Below are 18,712 nucleotides of genomic sequence, written 5' to 3'. Positions count from 1 at the left end.
GGGAAACCCTGGATCTATGCTTCGTCCTATCTGGGACTCATCAGCGAGGTGTACCTGTAATCTTGAGGGAAGTGATGTAAATACATCTCGGTTCTACAGGAGGTAAGTCGCAGACCGAATAGCTCAGTGTTGATGTCTCTGACTGTGAAGCTGAGTGACATGGGGTCGAACCCATCGGGGATCATCACTTCCTTCAAGATTACAGGTATATCTTGTCGACGAGTCAAAAATAGCACGAGACCTAGGTTCAGGGTTTTTTGTCGACTACCTCCAACCACCATCTTAAATTTCTAGAGATCCAGAAAACGTTTTATCTAATTAGCTTTAAGTAGAATCTTCGCATGGGTAACCCAAAATTAGTTATTTAGCTACAAATGAAAACTTTATACGTATAAATGTTTTAGGGCTTAAGCAGCATTATTAGTTAGGTCTAGAACAATTTCTATAGCTCAGTGTCTGTTGTACAAGCTCATACATAAACTCTCAGTTACATAAAGCACTATAACTACTAAACGACTTAAGTTTATTATCATGAAAAAGTTGTATTTTCTAAATAATATTTTGGAAATAATTTAGAGTGGCGTGAAAATCATATCAGCTTATTGATTACAGCTTTGTAGGTATCCTGTAGGTATTCTGTTTCGAGCAAATGTTTCGATTTATCTTAATATTCTAATTTCTGCTTGCATAACTCGTGTTGAAACCCGAGACAAAAGAGTCTTTCGATTTTTTGACAGTGTTTTCATGGGTAACTCATGAGCTCCCATGTCTTAACAAAGTTCATTGATACTGTCATCAGATGTACTAATCTCAAATATTAATTATTCTATTGCGTTGTTACATTCTTTTTAACCTCTGGCAATCAACAAAACTCACAGTAGATAAGGTTTATATTCAATATGATCAGTTAGGTGGATTTTCCAATTGGCTTAATAGTCTACTGTGGGAAGTAAATGAAATATTTTAGATAGTATTTTATGACTTCTGACAATCCTTTGGTGTTGTAAATATGTCACCGATGAGTTTACATTTGCACTAAATTTTGGTCCTGAATTTCCTACGGCTGGAGTCCGACGATTAAGCACTGACTACCGTAAGTCGTTTTATTGAGTAGTTTTGCCTAGTAGCCATGTCGGTCAATAAACATCGATTACTACCTATAATGAGAGAAAACTAGACGATATACTGGTATCTATTTAGTAAGATGCTAGTTTATTTGAACAAGCGAATAATTTTACATCGGATCATAATTAAGTTGATGTGTCTACTTTAAGAGCAATAGTTTATCGATGATATCAGTAGATTAATCTGTTATTGATTCATTATTTAAACCAACAGTAATTATCACGGTGAATAATTTTATGTGGATGCAGAATTTATTTCTCTGTGTTATCGCTTTTCTTGTCTAAATGTAGACTTTTTCCAAGTTGACTTCCACCTTTCAGTCTACGATGGAATAATGATGTGTATTGTTAAATTGGTTTATTATGGTGTGATATTATTTTAAAAATCATCCTTCTTGAATCTTCAATGTTTATCAAGATTTCACATATTCCTCTTTTTTTTGGTTCTCCTGAAAAGTACATCTACACATGAGTGGATAGTTGAATTGCATGTCACTTGTGTTTGTAATATAAAATCTTTTATTATTCGATTGTATGTCTTCATGTGAATTAACAAAACGTATGTACGTGCATGTTCAAGTTTACATATTCAATAGCTTAAAGTGTAATAATTGGTTTTGTTTTTCTAAAACCCTGCTTATTACACCTAATGAAGATCAATAATAAAATAATGATATATTTTTAAGTAGAGATCAGAATTTCTTACGTTTTCCAGCTTAGTTTAAATTTCCTCTTCAAGAGAGGAAATAAATAAATAAACGATGATGATGATAATAATAATATTTATTATTAGCTTTATTCAATATTATGTTTTTTGGTACAGTATAGAATTCTCAACATAAAATATTTGAACATGTTTCCGTTTCTTACTTCTTGGTCGATCCACATAATTCTTGTACTTCATTGTATAGTAGTTTTCTGGTTTCATTTCCTCTAGTTTAAAACATTTGAATTTTATGGTATTTCTTTTCGTAATTCTATATAATTTTCATGTATTTTATCAATTTCATTACTAGTCAATGTATTATTTGTTTGTAGATATCATTACCAAGGTTTGACTTGATAATTTCGAATAAATTGAGCATTGGATAAATTTCTTATAAATAAATACATATATTTGTAATATCCCGATGGGTAGAAAAATTAGATTTTCTGACGTTTCGTGACTTAGTATTAGCCCCTTCTTCAGAAAATTAATAAATAATCAAATCAAAATTAATCTATGTTTTAATATATTACAAATATATTATTTATTTGACTTGGTTTTGTATTATTCCTTGATTTAATATATTAATTGCTTTATTCTTAAATTCGTATTTTTTTACTTTTTGATATCTATTATTTACTTCTTTAGATAGTTGTCTATTGTTAAAATTAAGTTTTTCATATTCTTGTGTTAACTCCGCCTGTAACTCTTCTAGAGTTACTGTCGATCCCATACTCGGATAAAGGAGAAGGGTTAGGCATGTGGTTAGCGACATCACACCGTAGGAAACTAACTCGCTAAAAAAACGCTAACCAGAAAAAAATAATCTTCTTGTGTTATAATTCATAACGAAATTTCAACTTGTTTTAATACACATTGTAAAAAGTGTATTATTATAACTTATATCATTTAATTTATATTATTGATTTTCTTTATGAATTTTAACCTTTTTCTAATTTTCTAATTATGATTTTATAAAACAATATTTAATTTGATTTATTTTATATTCTAAATTTTTTCTTTTTAAAAATTGACTATAATACCTTTATAATGATGTACATTTTAGCAGGATACAGTTTTAAGGATTTCCATTTATGATTTAATAGGATCAATTCATTTTGTATTATATCAATTTATAAATTATAAATTTTATTTTTTGTCTCAATGAAATTTGTAATATTTTAATTAATTTTGATTATTTACCATAATTGATTCCATTTAATGTTTGTGAATTTCTTTTTAATTGTTTCATAGATTTTAATAGTTTATATATAAATTCATTCATAATTGTTTGTCTAATTTGTAAAATTTTTAATTGATTCATATTAATAATTTTGGACAATTCATTAATATCAATCTGTTCTATATTAATTGATTTATTTGATTGTTTCATAGATGTATCAACACTTTGTAATTGGAATAGTTTTGTTCTACTTAATGTATACCCTGGTGGTGGTCTATACAATTGGATGTCTTTTAATTTTGTGTCTGTATCCATTGGTGTTGTTTTTATAGGTAAGAATAATAAATATTTCGAGTGTATGACTTTATTCTATTTCTTTGTTGTAAATATGTAGATATATATAATTACACTGTTTAACTAACTAGCGTTATTGATTAGTGAAGTTTTAAATTATCAAACTGTAATCGATCAATATACAATGACCTATGATTTAATGAATACATTATTATCTATAACGATCTATAAACACATTGTGAATAATCAATACCATATATATATATATATATTGAAGGAATTCAATTCCTGAAAAAACCGTATAAAGTCATGGTAATCTGGACAAAAATATGCGTTCTAACACAGTTATAACACTGTACAAAAATTAATCGTTGCAGTTCGGAAGGTTTGAAAACAGAAAATGATATGTGTATAACTATTCTTAAGTGCATCAGGTTGTATATATTTAGTAACCTGTTTCAAGATTTTTTTATATTGTCCTGATTATAAGCTGTCTTTTGATTTATCAATTGTTTGGATGTCTTTTACCATCCATATAATACACTGAATTAATCATAAATCTGTATATCTATTTTATGTCATGTATTTACCTGTTGAGATTTATTTATTATGTGTTTTTATTTATAACTTACTAAATCATATGAGTTATGATTGTAAATAATAAAGTTTTACTTACAGCCAATCATCGAGCTTTTCATTATGTTAATTAGAGGCTCGAGGACCGTTCATATGAACAATTAATGGACAGAGTTTGTGAAAACAATGCTAGTAACATAAGGAAAAACAATATACTATGATGTGAAGAATAATAACAGTGTGGTCTAACATTGGATATTTGAGAGAATGTAATATTCTACTAGGAAAGGTAAAAGAAATCCAATCAAACTAACTAGAAGGATCGAATTACGTATCTTCTGACTTCATTGTTAGAAATGAACCAAACAAATGAATGAAAACGATATAATACTTTTGAGTAGTTCTTCGTTTCCATCTTAAGAAGAAATATTGCTGATTGCAAAGAAGCTTATTTAAACAATGAGGAGTTGAAGACAAGTGAGTAGTTGCAGCAAATAAATGTGATGGAAAATTTACTGTTGAATTATATCAGAACTCCTTAAGATTATGCACTGACCACTGGTTTTGAGTACAATCATTAAAAAAAAAATTTCATAGGAAATTACAATTTGTTAAATCAATCAGTTTGAAAGTAAGACAACAACTCGTTGATAACATTGATTGACAATAGTGTTATGTTGAAGGCTTACTAGTTTAGATAGTGAATTATTCAGTATCACATTTTCTATGAAACCTAAACTTATTTTCACTGGTTGAAATCATGAGTCAATTGAAGCTAGACCACCATGGAAAACCTGGAAGCACTGGACGGCCGTTTCGCCATAGTATGGGACTCCTCAGCAGTGCGCATCCACGATCCTGTTAAGGAATTTTACAGAACGAAGATTTTCATTAATTCTGAAAAGTTTTGTCAAACATTAATCAAAATTGGCTTCATAATATCAAACTATTTCAAGATTATTTATAAGAACATTCATGTCAATTTCAATAAATAGTTTCAAAATAATTCTGCATCAAGTTTATAAAAAAACACTGAAAAGGTTATTGTAAAGAATCTTTTGAATTTTGTGCCATCATAAACTTAAATGATTTCATATATTTTAAATCATGAGAATAAACATTCATTGTTTATTCATCTATAACTGTTTATTACTGTCTAATATCATGAGTTTAGCAAATTTAAACAAAGTCGCATTAGGGAAACAAAAGACAGAATGTTATTTTCCCATCAATCTTGATATCATGTTTATTTTTTTTGAAAAATAAAAAGGAACACCATTAGAAAGTTAATTATTACAATAAAAGGAAAAGACATCATATATCAACGTAAACTTAGAACATGTGGATATAAGTATGGTTGAGTAAATACATACATACATACATACATACATACATACATACATACATACATACATACATACATACATACATACATACATACATACATACATACATACATACATACATACATACATACATACATACATACATACATACACAGATGTTTAACAGAATATCATTCTCTCAATTAACATCTAATTATTTTATTAAAATCGATCAATCATCATAGTGATTAATTTTGTTTTATTGTAAACTATATAAATAATTTATAAATACGAATAGTTACTAAGGGAAAAATGGAAGTACACAAATTTAATTATTAAAAATCAATCTATTTAGTTTTATTGATGTCAAATGGTTTAAAATTCACACAAAATTACATAATTTAAAGTTTAGTTAGTTGATGTTTAAAATGTAGTATAGTTGTAAAGTAGAGCATAGATAAATGATTTATGCATTATTTGCGGTCTAGAATAAGAAAGATTGAAAGATACTTCTAATATAATAGATGACCTAAAGCAAAAACACCGGATGATAAATAGTACATAACAACACTTCATTGGAGACAAAATGCAAGTAAGGGTAGAGGAAGTGTTAATTTTGGAGACAAAATGCAAGTAAGGGTAGAGGAAGTGTTAATTTTAAGAGATGTCTCAAGAAAAGACATATTACAGTATATTTACCACTTTTCATAGTGTAGTAACCAAGGGAAATAAGTTTGAAACATGTAGCATTCTTATAATATGAGGGTCACGATCATGCTAAAATTACTATTAAGGCAATGAGAATAGGTCATAGTAATATAAATTTCAGTCAACTCCATTCATGTAGAAAAAAACAAGTTGAAATAGTGTTTATGGCACTAAAGAAGACCCTCTTTATGAACATTCCGTTTAAAAGAGATAATAAGGCGGAAACTCTGAGAACCAAACTTTGAAGTTCTTTAGGAAAAATTTTATATTCAACTGAACTTCGTATTCCCTTCTCTAACCGATCTGTGGTTCATAATTGTGTAAAGGACGAGCTCCCACTGGCCAAATCAATATGCATCTGTCAGTTTAATTACTCGCGTGGAGAAGGTTATACTGGTTGCTCAAAGTGAGTTCTTTCAAAGAGCATCTCCGTAAATTACCTTACCTGGTTGGCTAATGGACTACAGAAATCATTCGAAAGCTTATTCCCGGAACACCTGGTTAATTCTGATTACTTTGATCCCTTCGAAACCATTCATTAAGTCAGGAAAGTCAGTTAGAAAGGAATACATGGATATTTCATTATTTATAAATAGAAGATTTCACTAAAACGAAGAGATTATAATGAGCTGAGGTTATAACTTAGTATTTAAGTTCAAGTTTAGTTAATGCAATTGCATACAATCTAAATGTGATGATTGGAGATTGAAGTATCAATAATGATGAAAGATGTCACACGTTATTTGTTCCTACAACAGTAATAGTGAATACTACCTGTGTTAAAAAAAGTTCTTGATTGTTATGCAAATCAGGTTTGGAATTTTCAGTTGTTTTTCGTTTTCATTTTACATTGCGTAAATTAACTATCAACTTTCATTTGTGAAACAAATTTGAACTTAGTCACAATCAGTTCATGTCAACATGGGGAGTAATTAGAAACAGCAAATGAAAATTCGTCTTTTATTATATTAGATGGTTAAATCAAGAAACTTTCAATGCGTGAAATGCACCTTAAAAAAAGCCATAACATCACAATGGTATAATTATTTATTCACAGTATGAAATATTGAAAGAAAGATTTGGAGTTGTGCCTTCTAAATGATTGAATTTTCTGAAACTTGTTCTTTTTCTACATATTACTATTTTTTTATTAACTTGATTCTTAAGCGGAAAACAATTTAGTCAGAAAATCATAATTTTCATTTTGAGTTTTATTTCATCCAGGAGATTTACCCCTAGGCATTTCCAACCATTCAATAGACTTGTATACTACTGTTAGAATCTGAGAATATTTTGATGTTTCAGAGGTGATTTTTCGTTGAATTCTACTAATATTTATTTAGTGGTTAAGATAAAATTCAGAAAGTATGTTCCATACTATTTTATGCTGATCATTTAAATATTTTAAATCTTCATGTGTATCAATGTCCAGACGAGACTTGAAAAAAGGACTATCTTTTAAACTTCTGAGGATTATTTTTAGTATGTTTGATTCTCATCAGCATTGCCAACAACTCGTCAATCTCTTACAAATTTATGTAATAAGCTATGAATTACGCTCGTTATGTGATTGCTACTGATTATATCATATTCGTAAGAGAGTAGTAAGTAAGATATAGCTGATGATCATAGCCTTGTCGAGATAAAAGTTAGGTATAAACTTTCTACAATTATTTTTTTCTAATCTAATTAATCTGTAATCAATTCGATTTGTTTTTCGCAACCCAAATTGAAGATTATTTTATTACAACTAATATTCTGTGTCAACATATGAATTTTCTTCTTTAAAATACTTATTACCAATATTATGTCAGATTTCAGGGTTCGTGTTTAGCAAGTTTGACTTTTAATGTAACGTATTAGTGGAAACGTATATTCTAATTTTCTTAAACAAAGGTTAGTAATATTTTTATGGTCTCTGTGACAATTGTTGCTATATCTATGATCTGTCTATTCCCTTTTAACTAATCCCTTAACTTAAATACACTTTTCTATCAGATCATCAAATAAGGTACTTTAAAGAATAACATTTAACTTAATTGAGATTTAAACGTGTCAGAAAGTCATGAGTTCTGTAAACAAAAAGAACAAAGCATATTTCAAATGACATGTGAATCTTAGTTATTAATGTAAGCTTTATTTGGTATTTTCTTAAGTGATTTGGTCATATTCTTAAAATGTTTCTACCTTTAAACTGTTGTATTATAGATTTATTATTATTTTTCGTAGATATAGTAGGTAAAAATACAAGGAAATGAAATTAAAGAGAATACAACAAGTCGTGAAGTTAATATGAACAAATATATTTGCATAGAATGAATATTAAGAACGATGCAGAATTGTTCGCAAGGATAAGTAAAAACAAAAACCACAATCGAAAAGTACGGGATTTATTAGTGTTCACCACTAAATTTATGAGTATGAATTAAAAAATAAGTTATGCTTTTAAACTCATGTATTTTTTTTCAATTTGATCCCTTTAATAAATAACAACATCAGTTTTAAAAAACTCAAGTTCCGTAGGATTTGTTATAAACATAGAAAACGAAGTGATCCGTATGTAAGCTAGGAGTGAGTTGAGTTGAGTACGGTATCACTGAACGTATGGACTAACCATTATAAGTCACTTTTTATAAAGATTTGTCATACATCATGTGTAATATGTGTAAGAATTTGTCAATAAAATCTCTTCAGAGAAAAACTTAAAGGAGATATGACATATTTGGGACATGTTGTGGTTGACGTTCAACATTTTGTTGTGTCTTTATTTTGTGTACTCCCTGAAATCTAGCTTGGTTTTCAAAGCATACACATTTTATTTGTATCCTTGTTGTTTTAATTATTACTGGCTTCTTTATTTCGATTAAGTGTTGCTTCACCTCTTTTCCTATCCTTTTCATCTCTGCTAGTTATGCGAAAGGGGTTGTGTTGAAATTTTGTAATCGACTCTTGGTTGTACACAGTGTGACTAAAGGTAGGTCAATGGTGTCTTGGTCACTAAGCAAAAGGAAGTAATTTCAAACACCAGTAATTTATCGTCTGATCAAGCTTATTGATTCCTCGAAACTTTGAGAAAAAGCCGTCGTAATTCGATAAGTTCCCTAATTAATGCTAAATTACATCAAGTTAACTCCGCCTGTAGCTCTTCTAGAGTTACTGCCGGTCCCAAGCCCGGATAAAGGAGAAGGGTTAGGCATGTGGTTAGCGACATCACACCGTAGGAAACTAACTCGCTAAAAAAACGCTAGCCAGAAAAAATTATTCAAACAATTTAAACTCTGCCCTGAGAGTTAGAAGGTCTTCATTTAGAAGAATTATGACGCCTCATGGTGAAAGCCGAATTCCTTCGGAAGCCACGAGGCCGATGCCCTTTCTAACAACGAGAGCAACAATTTTTATAGGTACATGAAACGTCCGAACAATGTGGGAGACCGGGAAGACTAGTCAAATAGCAACGGAAATGAGGAGATACAACTTGGCAGTACTGGGAATCAGCGAAACCCATTGGACCCAAGCTGGACAACAAAGGCTAAATACGAGAGAGATGCTAATATACACCAGTCATGAATAGGAAAATGCTCCACACACTCAGGGAGTTGCTCTTATGCTGTCCAAAGTAGCATGAAATGCACTTGTGGGATGGGAATCTCACGGATCCACAATCATCAAAACATCATTAAAAGCAAAGAAGGAGGGGATCACAATGACTATTGTTCAATGTTATGCACCCACCAATGGTAGCAACGACGACATTAAAGATCAATTCTACGAGCGGCTGCAGTCAATCCTAGAGAAGTGCCCAAGAAACGACCTCACCATTCTAAAGGGAGATCTAAATGTCAAAGTCGGTATAGACAACACCGGATATGAAGATATCATGGGACGACATGGACGAACTGGGAGAGAGAAACGAAAATGGGGAAAGATTTGCAAATCTGTGTGCATTCAACAAATTGGTCATAGGGGGCACAATATTTCCACACAAGTGTATACACAAGGCTACATGGATCCCACCGGATCACACTACAGAGAACCAGATAGATCATATTTGCATCAACAAAAAATTCCGAAGGACAATCGAAGATGTGAGAACCAGGAGAGGAGCTGATATAGATTCAGATCACCATCTAGTTGTAGCCAATTTTAAACTGAGGCTGAAGAAAACTTGACAACTGGACAAACAACACTACAAAGGTTCAATACAGCCTTCCTTCGAGATGCCAACAAAATCAACGAATTCAAGATAGCTCTCAACAACAGGTTCCAAACCTTACAAGATCTACTGAAGGAAGAAGAAACTACTATGGAGGACAACTGGAAAGGTATCAAAGAAGCATTAACTTCGACGTGTCAAGAGGTTCTGGGTCTAAAGAAACACCATCATAAGGAATGGATCTCTATAGAAACATTGGACAAGATCAAAGAAAGGAAGAACGAGAATACAGCAATTAATAACAACCGAACACGAGCAGAGAAAGTCCAAGCACAAGCTGAATACATAGGAGCAAACATGCAAGTGAAGAGGAGCATTAGAGCCGACAGGAAGAAATACGTGAAAGAACTAGCAACGACGGTGGGAAAAGCTGCAAGGGAAGGAAATACGAACCAACTTTACGATGCAAAGAAGAAACTAGCAGGGAAATACAGTAAACCAGAGAGACTGGTCAAGGACAAAGAAGGCAAGCCAATCACTGAAATTCAACAACAGCGGAACAGATGGGTAGAGTATTTGGAGAAACTCCTGAATAGGCCGGCTCAAACGAATCCACCGGACATCGAAGCAGCGCACACAGATCTTCACATGGATGTCAATCCACCAACGACGGAAGAAATCAGAATGGTCATCAGACAAATCAAGAACGGGAATGCAGCAGGACCCGACAATATACCAGCTGAAGCACTGAAGTCAGACATCGAAGTAACTGCAAGCATGCATCACCTTCTATTCAAAAAGATTTGGGAAGAGGAACAAGTGCCGATGGACTGGAAAGAAGGACATCCCATCAACATTTCAAAGAAAGGAGATCTGAGCAAATGTGAAAACTAAAGAGGCTTCATACTACTGCCAGTACCAGGGAAGGTCTTTAACAGAGTTTTGCTGAACTGGATGAAAAATGCGGTAGATGCTCAACTTCGAGATCAACAAGCTGGATTCGTAAGGATCGGTTATTCACAGACCGAATTGCAACACTACGGATCATCGCCAAACAATCAGTTGAATGAAACTCGTCACTATACACCAACTTCATTGACTATGAGAAGGCGTTTGACAGTGTAGATAGGAGAATGTTACGGAAACTTCTTCGACACCATGGAGTTTCTGAGAAGATTGTCAACGTTATCTGGAACTCATACGACGGACTACAGTGCAAGGTCATGCATGGAGGACAGCTGACAGACGCATTCCAAGTAAGGAACGGAGTCAGACAAGGGTGTCTACTCTCTCTCTCTTCCTCTTTCTTCTGGTGGTCGACTGGACTATGAAGAACCCGACATGAGGGAAAACACGGAATACAATGGACAGCTCAGAATCAATTAGACGATTCGGACTTCGCAAATGACCTAGCCCTTTTATCGCATACACACGAACCGATGCAGATACAGACAGCCAGTGTAGCAGCAGTCTCTGCATCAGTAGGCTTCAGCATACACAAGGAGAAAACCAAGTCCCTCAAATACAACACGGAGAACAGCAATCTAACCACTCTTGATGGCGAAACTCTGGAAGATGTAGAATCCTTCACATAACTGGGAAGCATCATCGATGAATAAGGAGGATCCGTTGTAGATGTAAAGGCGAGGGTCGGCAAAGCAAGGGCCGCATTCCTTCAGTTGAAGAACATATGGAACTCAAAACGACTGTCAACCAATATCAAAGTCAGAATCTCCGACGCGAATGTCAAGGCAGTTCTACTGGACGGAGCTGAAAGTTGGAGAGCTACAACAACCACAATCAAGAAGGTACAAGTATTTATGAATGGTTGTCTACGCAAGATACTCAACATCCATTGGCCGGATACCATCAGCAACAGCCTTCTGTGGGAGGGAACAAACCAGCTTCCAGCTGAAGAGGAGATCAGGAAAAGACGATGGGAGTGGATAGGACATACATTACGCAAATTGTCAAACCGCATCACGAGACAAGCCCTAACTTGGAATTCTGAAGGGAAGCGGAAAAGGGGAAGGCCGAAGAACACATTACATCGGGAAATAAAAGCAGATGTGAAAAAGATGACAAACCACTGGGAGGAGCTGGAAGGGATTGCCCAGGACAGCGTTGGATGGAGAATGCTGGTGAGTGGCCTATGCTCGTTCAGGAGGAGTAACAGGCGTAAGTAAGTAAGTAAGTAAGTTACATCAAGTTGATTGCATGAATTTTGATTAACCGTATTAAAATATCACAATGATAATTTTCATGAGACTTACACTTAACCTATAATTTGTCTAACATGGTTGATGGATAACTAAGTGTCACTTGTAAGTTGTTAGACGTTATTTATTAGATGTTGGTTTTCCATAATCATCGATGTTCTGTTTTTCTGCCCAAAGATTCTAAAGGTTTTTGTTGTGAAAGTTTTAGTTGAAACAGGGACTGAAGGAGCTGACAAATGCTTGGGTTACCTCGATAGTTAACAAAGTTTTATAATCCAGTGAACAGTTTATTAAAATGCAGAGGGTTATATTACTAAGAGTTCCTTTAATTTGGACCTTCCGACTGATATCTCTTCCGTCATATGTACGTCCTGTGCAGATTGCCACTAGGTCAAAGCACTTTTATTCAGAGATGAACTGTGGGTAGCTGTGAAATCGTTGATATGCGTTTCGTTTGAAGTGAGCAGTACTGGATTTGAGTCTTGGAGTGAGCATAATTCTAGAATGCGGGTACGTCCTGCTGGTGAGTTGTAAATAAGACGAAAAGCGCGTTGTGGATTCCACAACCAGTCGTCATTCATCTCTGCATAGAAGTTCTTTTTAATTGCTCTGTTTTCCTCAAATTACTTAGAATAGATCGGATGTATTTTAGTTTGGCTGAAGTTACTGTATGAGGAACACTATCATTTTTATGCGTGGAAACTTCGCATTTGTCACTTTTATTTTTGAATTGGATCAAAATAAGCATGTGTGAATGAAATTCCATGGAACTTCATGCTGGCTATTTTTGTTGTTTGGTTATTTTACGTCATTGTATCTGGTATCAGTATTCACTAGGTTAACCAGTGACGAGCAATTGTAGAACAACCATTAAATTGGCGCTTTTTTATCGTAGGGGTATGTTTCTAGTATATGCTTCTCACTCTCACCCAACAATCCTTATACTATCACATCATAATAGGATCTCATATCATTAACTATGCTTAAGTTTATGGCCACGTCTGCAACTAGTTCGAAGGATTCGGTAATACTTTAAATTTCATTTCAACAAAGAATATGAAGGCCAAACAAAGGTTGTAGAGATGGCTAATGTTCTTTTTGTTTGGCACTGTTTAGATATTCTAGCTAACTCTACCTTGCAGAAAGAGACAAGTCAATTCGTTTACCAGTTAAATTCCCATCTTCAGTGATTGGAAATGGATTGGTCTGAAACGAGAAATACCAGCAAACTTCGTTCTGTTTCATAAGTTGTTAGGTATTATATGTGTCAGTCATATTCAATCTAATGATTGTACCTGTTGCGTAGCTTCGTGTATTCATGAGAGGTGACCAATAGAATTCGCTGACCTATCAATAACAGAACATACATTTGTAGATGTATTTAGAGGTTTATTTGATCATCCGCAACCACTTTGTTGCTAACGCACATTCAATATTCTCAAGGAAGGCAGTTTAAATTTTGCAGATTTCTTCAGTTGAATGTCTAGAGAAAGGTAAACAGTAGTACTAGCCTATACTTAACGATAGACTTACCGGTACTCTATAAAGTTCATTGTTTATTAGTTCTTTAACGAAAAGCTGAGACTAACGCCTTCCAGCTGTTAAGCCGTACAATAACCGGTGAGATTGTCCATATCATTAGCGGGTTACTTCTAGCGATGCCTCTCAGCATGTTGCGCTCGAATGGCTTTGGTCAGAACACGTCACTCGAATTATGTGTCGGGATGCATTAAGTTAACATTAACGATAATAGTAAGCATATGCTAAAATAATTCTCCAAAAATGCAAACTAGTGTTAAGACGTCTGTGATCCAAAAGACAAAACAGTCAATCTACTAGGCGCTCCTGTGCACCTGACAGAAATATGAGTTGATTAATCACAGTAAATATCCCTTGGCTCTTTCGTTACACATGACGCTCGTTTAGACCAGATTCATCTTGACTTAGTAGGACTCTGACCAGGCTCAAACGAATATTTTTATCTCCCAACATGTGTGGATCATTTCACACGATGGCCAGAAGAAGTACCTATTAAACATATTACGACGAAAACGGTGGTCTACGCTTTCGTCCATTGATAGGCAGAAAACTTCGGCTACCCTAAAACTATTACTACAAACCGTGAACCCTAGTAATAATCTGCAGTTTTCATGTCTATTTCTACTCTAATAGGAATCACACAATGCAGAAAAACCGCCTATCATCAACAAGCTAATGTGTTGATAGGAATATTTTACTCTAAGATTCAAGCGTATCATGACGACCTGGATCTTTTCCACTTATGTGACTCAATATTTGTAATTGAGTGAATTTGAAGTTGAGTACTATGCAATAAATCTCGTTTGTCGCAAGACATTTCTACTTACAGGAGAATTAGTAGATCATTCATCGTATTCAATGAATTTGGGTCTAAACTTTTACGCAATTGGGCTTATAAACGCTATAACTTCAAGGAAACCTGTTTTCACGCAACCACAATTGACTGATATTTTGATAGAACTTGCCTTACGAAATAGTACACTGGTTTTCGTGCAAGGAACCCTTTAATTTCCTTCATAGCCCACATAAATATTGCATCATAGACAAGAACGGAACTAACTCTGACATCAGCCATGACCTTCTCAAAGCCACGTACTCAAAAGAAAATCCCGTTTGCGTTGGTTTTCTCCTGTAAAATCGGAAGACACTAGCCTCCATTTACGATGCCCTTCTCGATAACCAATAATTACGACGGAACAGAAAACAACTCACTCTGAAGGCTAGTGGGGTTTACTGAACACTTAAAAGACCACTACACGTAGGACATTATCAAACTTTCTGTGTAGTTTTTTGCGTCCTACAATTATTTGGTCGTATTTTTTAAAAAAATTAACTTATCGAACACAATGATATCATTTTATCTTTCTTATGTGCTAACACATGTATGTATCTTACACGTCTTTTAAAGATCTAAAAACATTTTTGTGTGAAACATTTTCACGTTATCACATGATATATATTCATATAAGTGCTGGGGTTCTCGCATGCCTTATATCTTCAAGAGCGTAATAATATATTTCGTCACACACTTAGACTTTCATTTTTTTTCCAGGATGACTAAGGAAAAATGATGAGGAATACAATGGATAGAAATTTCCATCGTACATTTTTAATTGTTATATTGTATCACATGGCTCCTTATATTGGGGAAAGAGAACTAAATGCTTCTGGACTTAACAAGCTACCAGTCGAGACCTCACCAACGGATCGCTCGTTAAGTTTAATCTTCTGACCGACCATGTCTTAAGGCCACCACGGCTGCACTAGGGTGAGAATGACCTGTAGCGTTGAATAAATCCCCCCAAGAAGATGGTTGCATGTGTCTTCAACATTGATACTGACCTCATTAATTCTACTAGGTACATCCTAGCTGTAGGCATTCGGTCACGCATCTGCACCTGATCGCGAGTTGGTACGCCAAGCTACGCATTCCTTGCAACAAGTACGCGGCTTAGATAAAACAAATTTCATCGCATTGACAACTCCCAAATATATAATCGAACTCATTCAGCTCTGATTTCTGGTTTGACTGGTCTAGCATCTCACAGATTGAAATCATGAGTCAATTGAAGCTAGACCACCATTGAAAACCTGGAAGCACTGGACAGCCGTTTCGTCCTAGTATGGGACTCCTCAGTAGTGCGCATCCACGATCCGCACCCCGCGAGATCCGAACCCAAGACCTATCAGTCTCGCGCCAGGCGCTTAACCAACTAGACCACTGAGCCGGCATCCAGTGGTGTCAATGTCTAACTTCAACCGATCCACGGAGTTGCGCCACCGTACACCATTGTCTTCAGTGAGTTGATATCTCACAACAGACCTGGTTGACCTCCACTGGTAACGGCTTCTCACTAGAACTCCTGGAGTATCTGGTTTAGCATCTTCCAATCACAAGGGTGTTTCGCACCAAAGCGTTGTAAAACATCAACTATCTGAGGCATCTTTAATCATGAACAGCCATATTGCATTAATCTCACTAGCGCCAATTTCATAGACCAATTAAACCATGAGCCTGAAAGTGCGAAACACCTATTAAAAATTAGTGCCACTTGAGAATCTGTGAAATTTCGAACTCACATACGGGTTAGTATTAAGAAAACCAATATCCGTGAGCGCAGAAACGTTACCGGGATGTGACAACGCCCGACCTACAATCCCGAAACAATGTACGAAAGCCTATTCATGCTATCACAAGATTCACTACAACTCCTAAGAGAATAGAAGCAGGCCATTCTCCAATCTTTAGTGGGGAAGATAGAAGTGACCTAGCCTTTTGCAGACCAGTTGCATCGCTCCGAATCCTGTCGAAGGTAATGGGGACAATTAGATAAAAACAATAACCCTCACAAATCCCGACATGTGTGCAGGAAAGTCAGGTAATGTGAGTCTAATACACTCATAACATGGGAAGTCTAGACGGCCTTCTGGGACCATAAGAAACTGACTCGTGCACTATTCCTCAATTTCTCAAAAACCTTAGACATAGCACCACCTGTACTCCTCATAGCGAAGGTTGAAAAGATGGTTTAACCAGATCACTCTTATCCTGGCTTCAAAACTACCCGGAGAATAGCATGTTTGTTACTAAGATAAATAGAGTGGAGGTAGAGTAGAAAGTCTCATTATCTGAACTATGAAGACGATGAAAAGATTTGGAGGTCCATGAAAAGCAAAAAGAACTCAGGTTTCAAAAGGTCCTCACAATAATAGAGGAATGGACAGTAAACAATTAGTTAAAACTTAGTTTTTCGAAACATCATGTCATGAACATCACCCGTTATTTTACACAAAGCGCCTACATCCTAAATAGAAATCCGCTCCTCACCGTCTCCTCAGAGTGTGGTCTCGGTTTTTTAACTACGGGGAGCTTAGACTGCAGCTCAAACTATATGGAAGATGAAGTCAAGGTTAGCAAAACTTTCCACCGAATTCAGAGACAATTTGTGCAATCCACCCACGTTTGTTCCTTAAACGGTTTGAAAAGTATGCTAGGCTCTACCTAGAAGCCAACAATATCATCGTACCTCCTCTTCATAGGAGATGGATAACCATGCGTGTAGAAGGCCTAAAACATAAATCCTTCGAGGACAGACTCTAACTCCTGAGACTGTTCTTGTTGAACTTCAGGAGACTAAAAGGAGATCTAGTAATGGTGTAAAACATATTGAGCACATCGAACCACAAATACATTACCAGAACACTATCATCAAGCTCCTCGAGGCAACCCTCGAAAGATTGCGAATCAAAGAGAGAACACTCTGATACGCTCTAAATTTTTCTCATTATCGGTTGTCACAATTGAAATGCTCTTCCAACCAAAGTAGCCACATCCCTATCAGTCAATAGTCTCAAGAAAAAACTGGACAAATGCATACTGATTCATGCTTTACCGTATCCCTCTTAGACCAACTGTGTCTGGTGGGTATTTGATAAATTACCCCAATTACGACTACCACACAACCAGTAACTACGTCCTATCTCTCTCATTGTCATCTTCGTTTTACGTCTTATCCTTTCAATTCTCTCTTCATACACATCAACTTGGTGAATTGTTGATTTATACGTGAGATAATTATCTTCGCTTAGCAATCGAATCAACACTTTGTTATTTTTACATAATAACTAAACAACCTCTTACCTGATAACATGATAACTGACGGCATCTGAGAACTACACTCCCTTGAGATAAACTCACTCACTCAACTTCAAGGCATATGAACCCACAAATAACTACCACATAATAGAATTGATGCAGTTGAGTGCTTAGACTACTACCCAACACATGGGGCCGCTCCAAAACAACAGTAAGCAAATGCGAAGAAGCCAATCTATCAATTCAAGCTTGTGGTAAAGATATTGTAGATGTCAGTTTCATAGTTTTAGTATTCCATTTTATTAGGTTTTACAATCACCGGTACTTTAGAAAATTGTGGTACCGGGTGCTTAAGTTATGAAAACTGTCGGACATTGTAGATAATTATCTAATTTATTTTTGAAATACTGCTTGGTTTATCAATGTCGCTTATGCACTGGCTTACTAAGTATCGTATTGAGTCGAACTAATGGATAATGACGTTTTAAAAATGAATTCAGAAGTCCACAAACCCGGAACCAGGTAAAATTAAATCACTTTCAGTTTATTTTTGTGAAGTAGAATATTTAAAAAGTCTACACCAAATGGAAAGGTAAATCTTCTTCTCCAATTTTTATTGATTAGTTGACAATCTACCTAGGGAAAAGAGACTTTATGGACCATTTAACTCACGTGGATCCCATAGGTAAGTCGTATAGAGTTTTCTTTTAAGGAGAAAAGCAGCTGCATTTTGTCTCTTATAGCTTAAGGCGTATGTGCGTAGCAATGCGTTTAAGTATACGTATGCAT

The 18,712-nt window shown here is 34.8% G+C and overlaps 2 protein-coding genes across 2 annotated transcripts in view; one reads left to right on the top strand and one right to left on the bottom strand.

Moving 5' to 3' along the window:
* Positions 1 to 622: 622 nt before the first annotated feature.
* MS3_00009847 (uncharacterized protein) lies at positions 623 to 3,988 on the bottom strand. Its single transcript, XM_051218249.1, has one exon. The coding sequence runs from the start codon at positions 3,326 to 3,328 to the stop codon at positions 3,026 to 3,028; it is 303 nt and encodes a 100-aa protein (XP_051074093.1). The 5' UTR covers positions 3,329 to 3,988; the 3' UTR covers positions 623 to 3,025.
* A 14,259-nt stretch (positions 3,989 to 18,247) lies between these two features.
* The window catches only part of ARRB1_4 (Beta-arrestin-1), a 29,280-nt gene continuing 28,815 nt past the window's right edge, over positions 18,248 to 18,712 (top strand). Inside the window, exons 1-3 of the mRNA XM_051218248.1 lie at positions 18,248 to 18,445; positions 18,485 to 18,515; positions 18,548 to 18,608. Coding sequence (XP_051074092.1) covers positions 18,393 to 18,445; positions 18,485 to 18,515; positions 18,548 to 18,608 — 145 coding nt within the window. The 5' untranslated portion in view covers positions 18,248 to 18,392. The remainder of the gene's footprint in view (positions 18,446 to 18,484; positions 18,516 to 18,547; positions 18,609 to 18,712) is intronic.

The sequence above is a fragment of the Schistosoma haematobium genome, chromosome 1 (genome assembly GCF_000699445.3).
Source record: "Schistosoma haematobium chromosome 1, whole genome shotgun sequence".
Taxonomy (NCBI): domain Eukaryota; kingdom Metazoa; phylum Platyhelminthes; class Trematoda; order Strigeidida; family Schistosomatidae; genus Schistosoma; species Schistosoma haematobium.
This window is presented reverse-complemented; position numbering and strand designations above follow the sequence as displayed.

Coding starts and splice junctions, on each gene's coding strand:
- MS3_00009847 (XM_051218249.1), bottom strand. CDS start 3,328: ATGGATACAGACACAAAATTAAAAGACATCCAATTGTATAGACCACCA.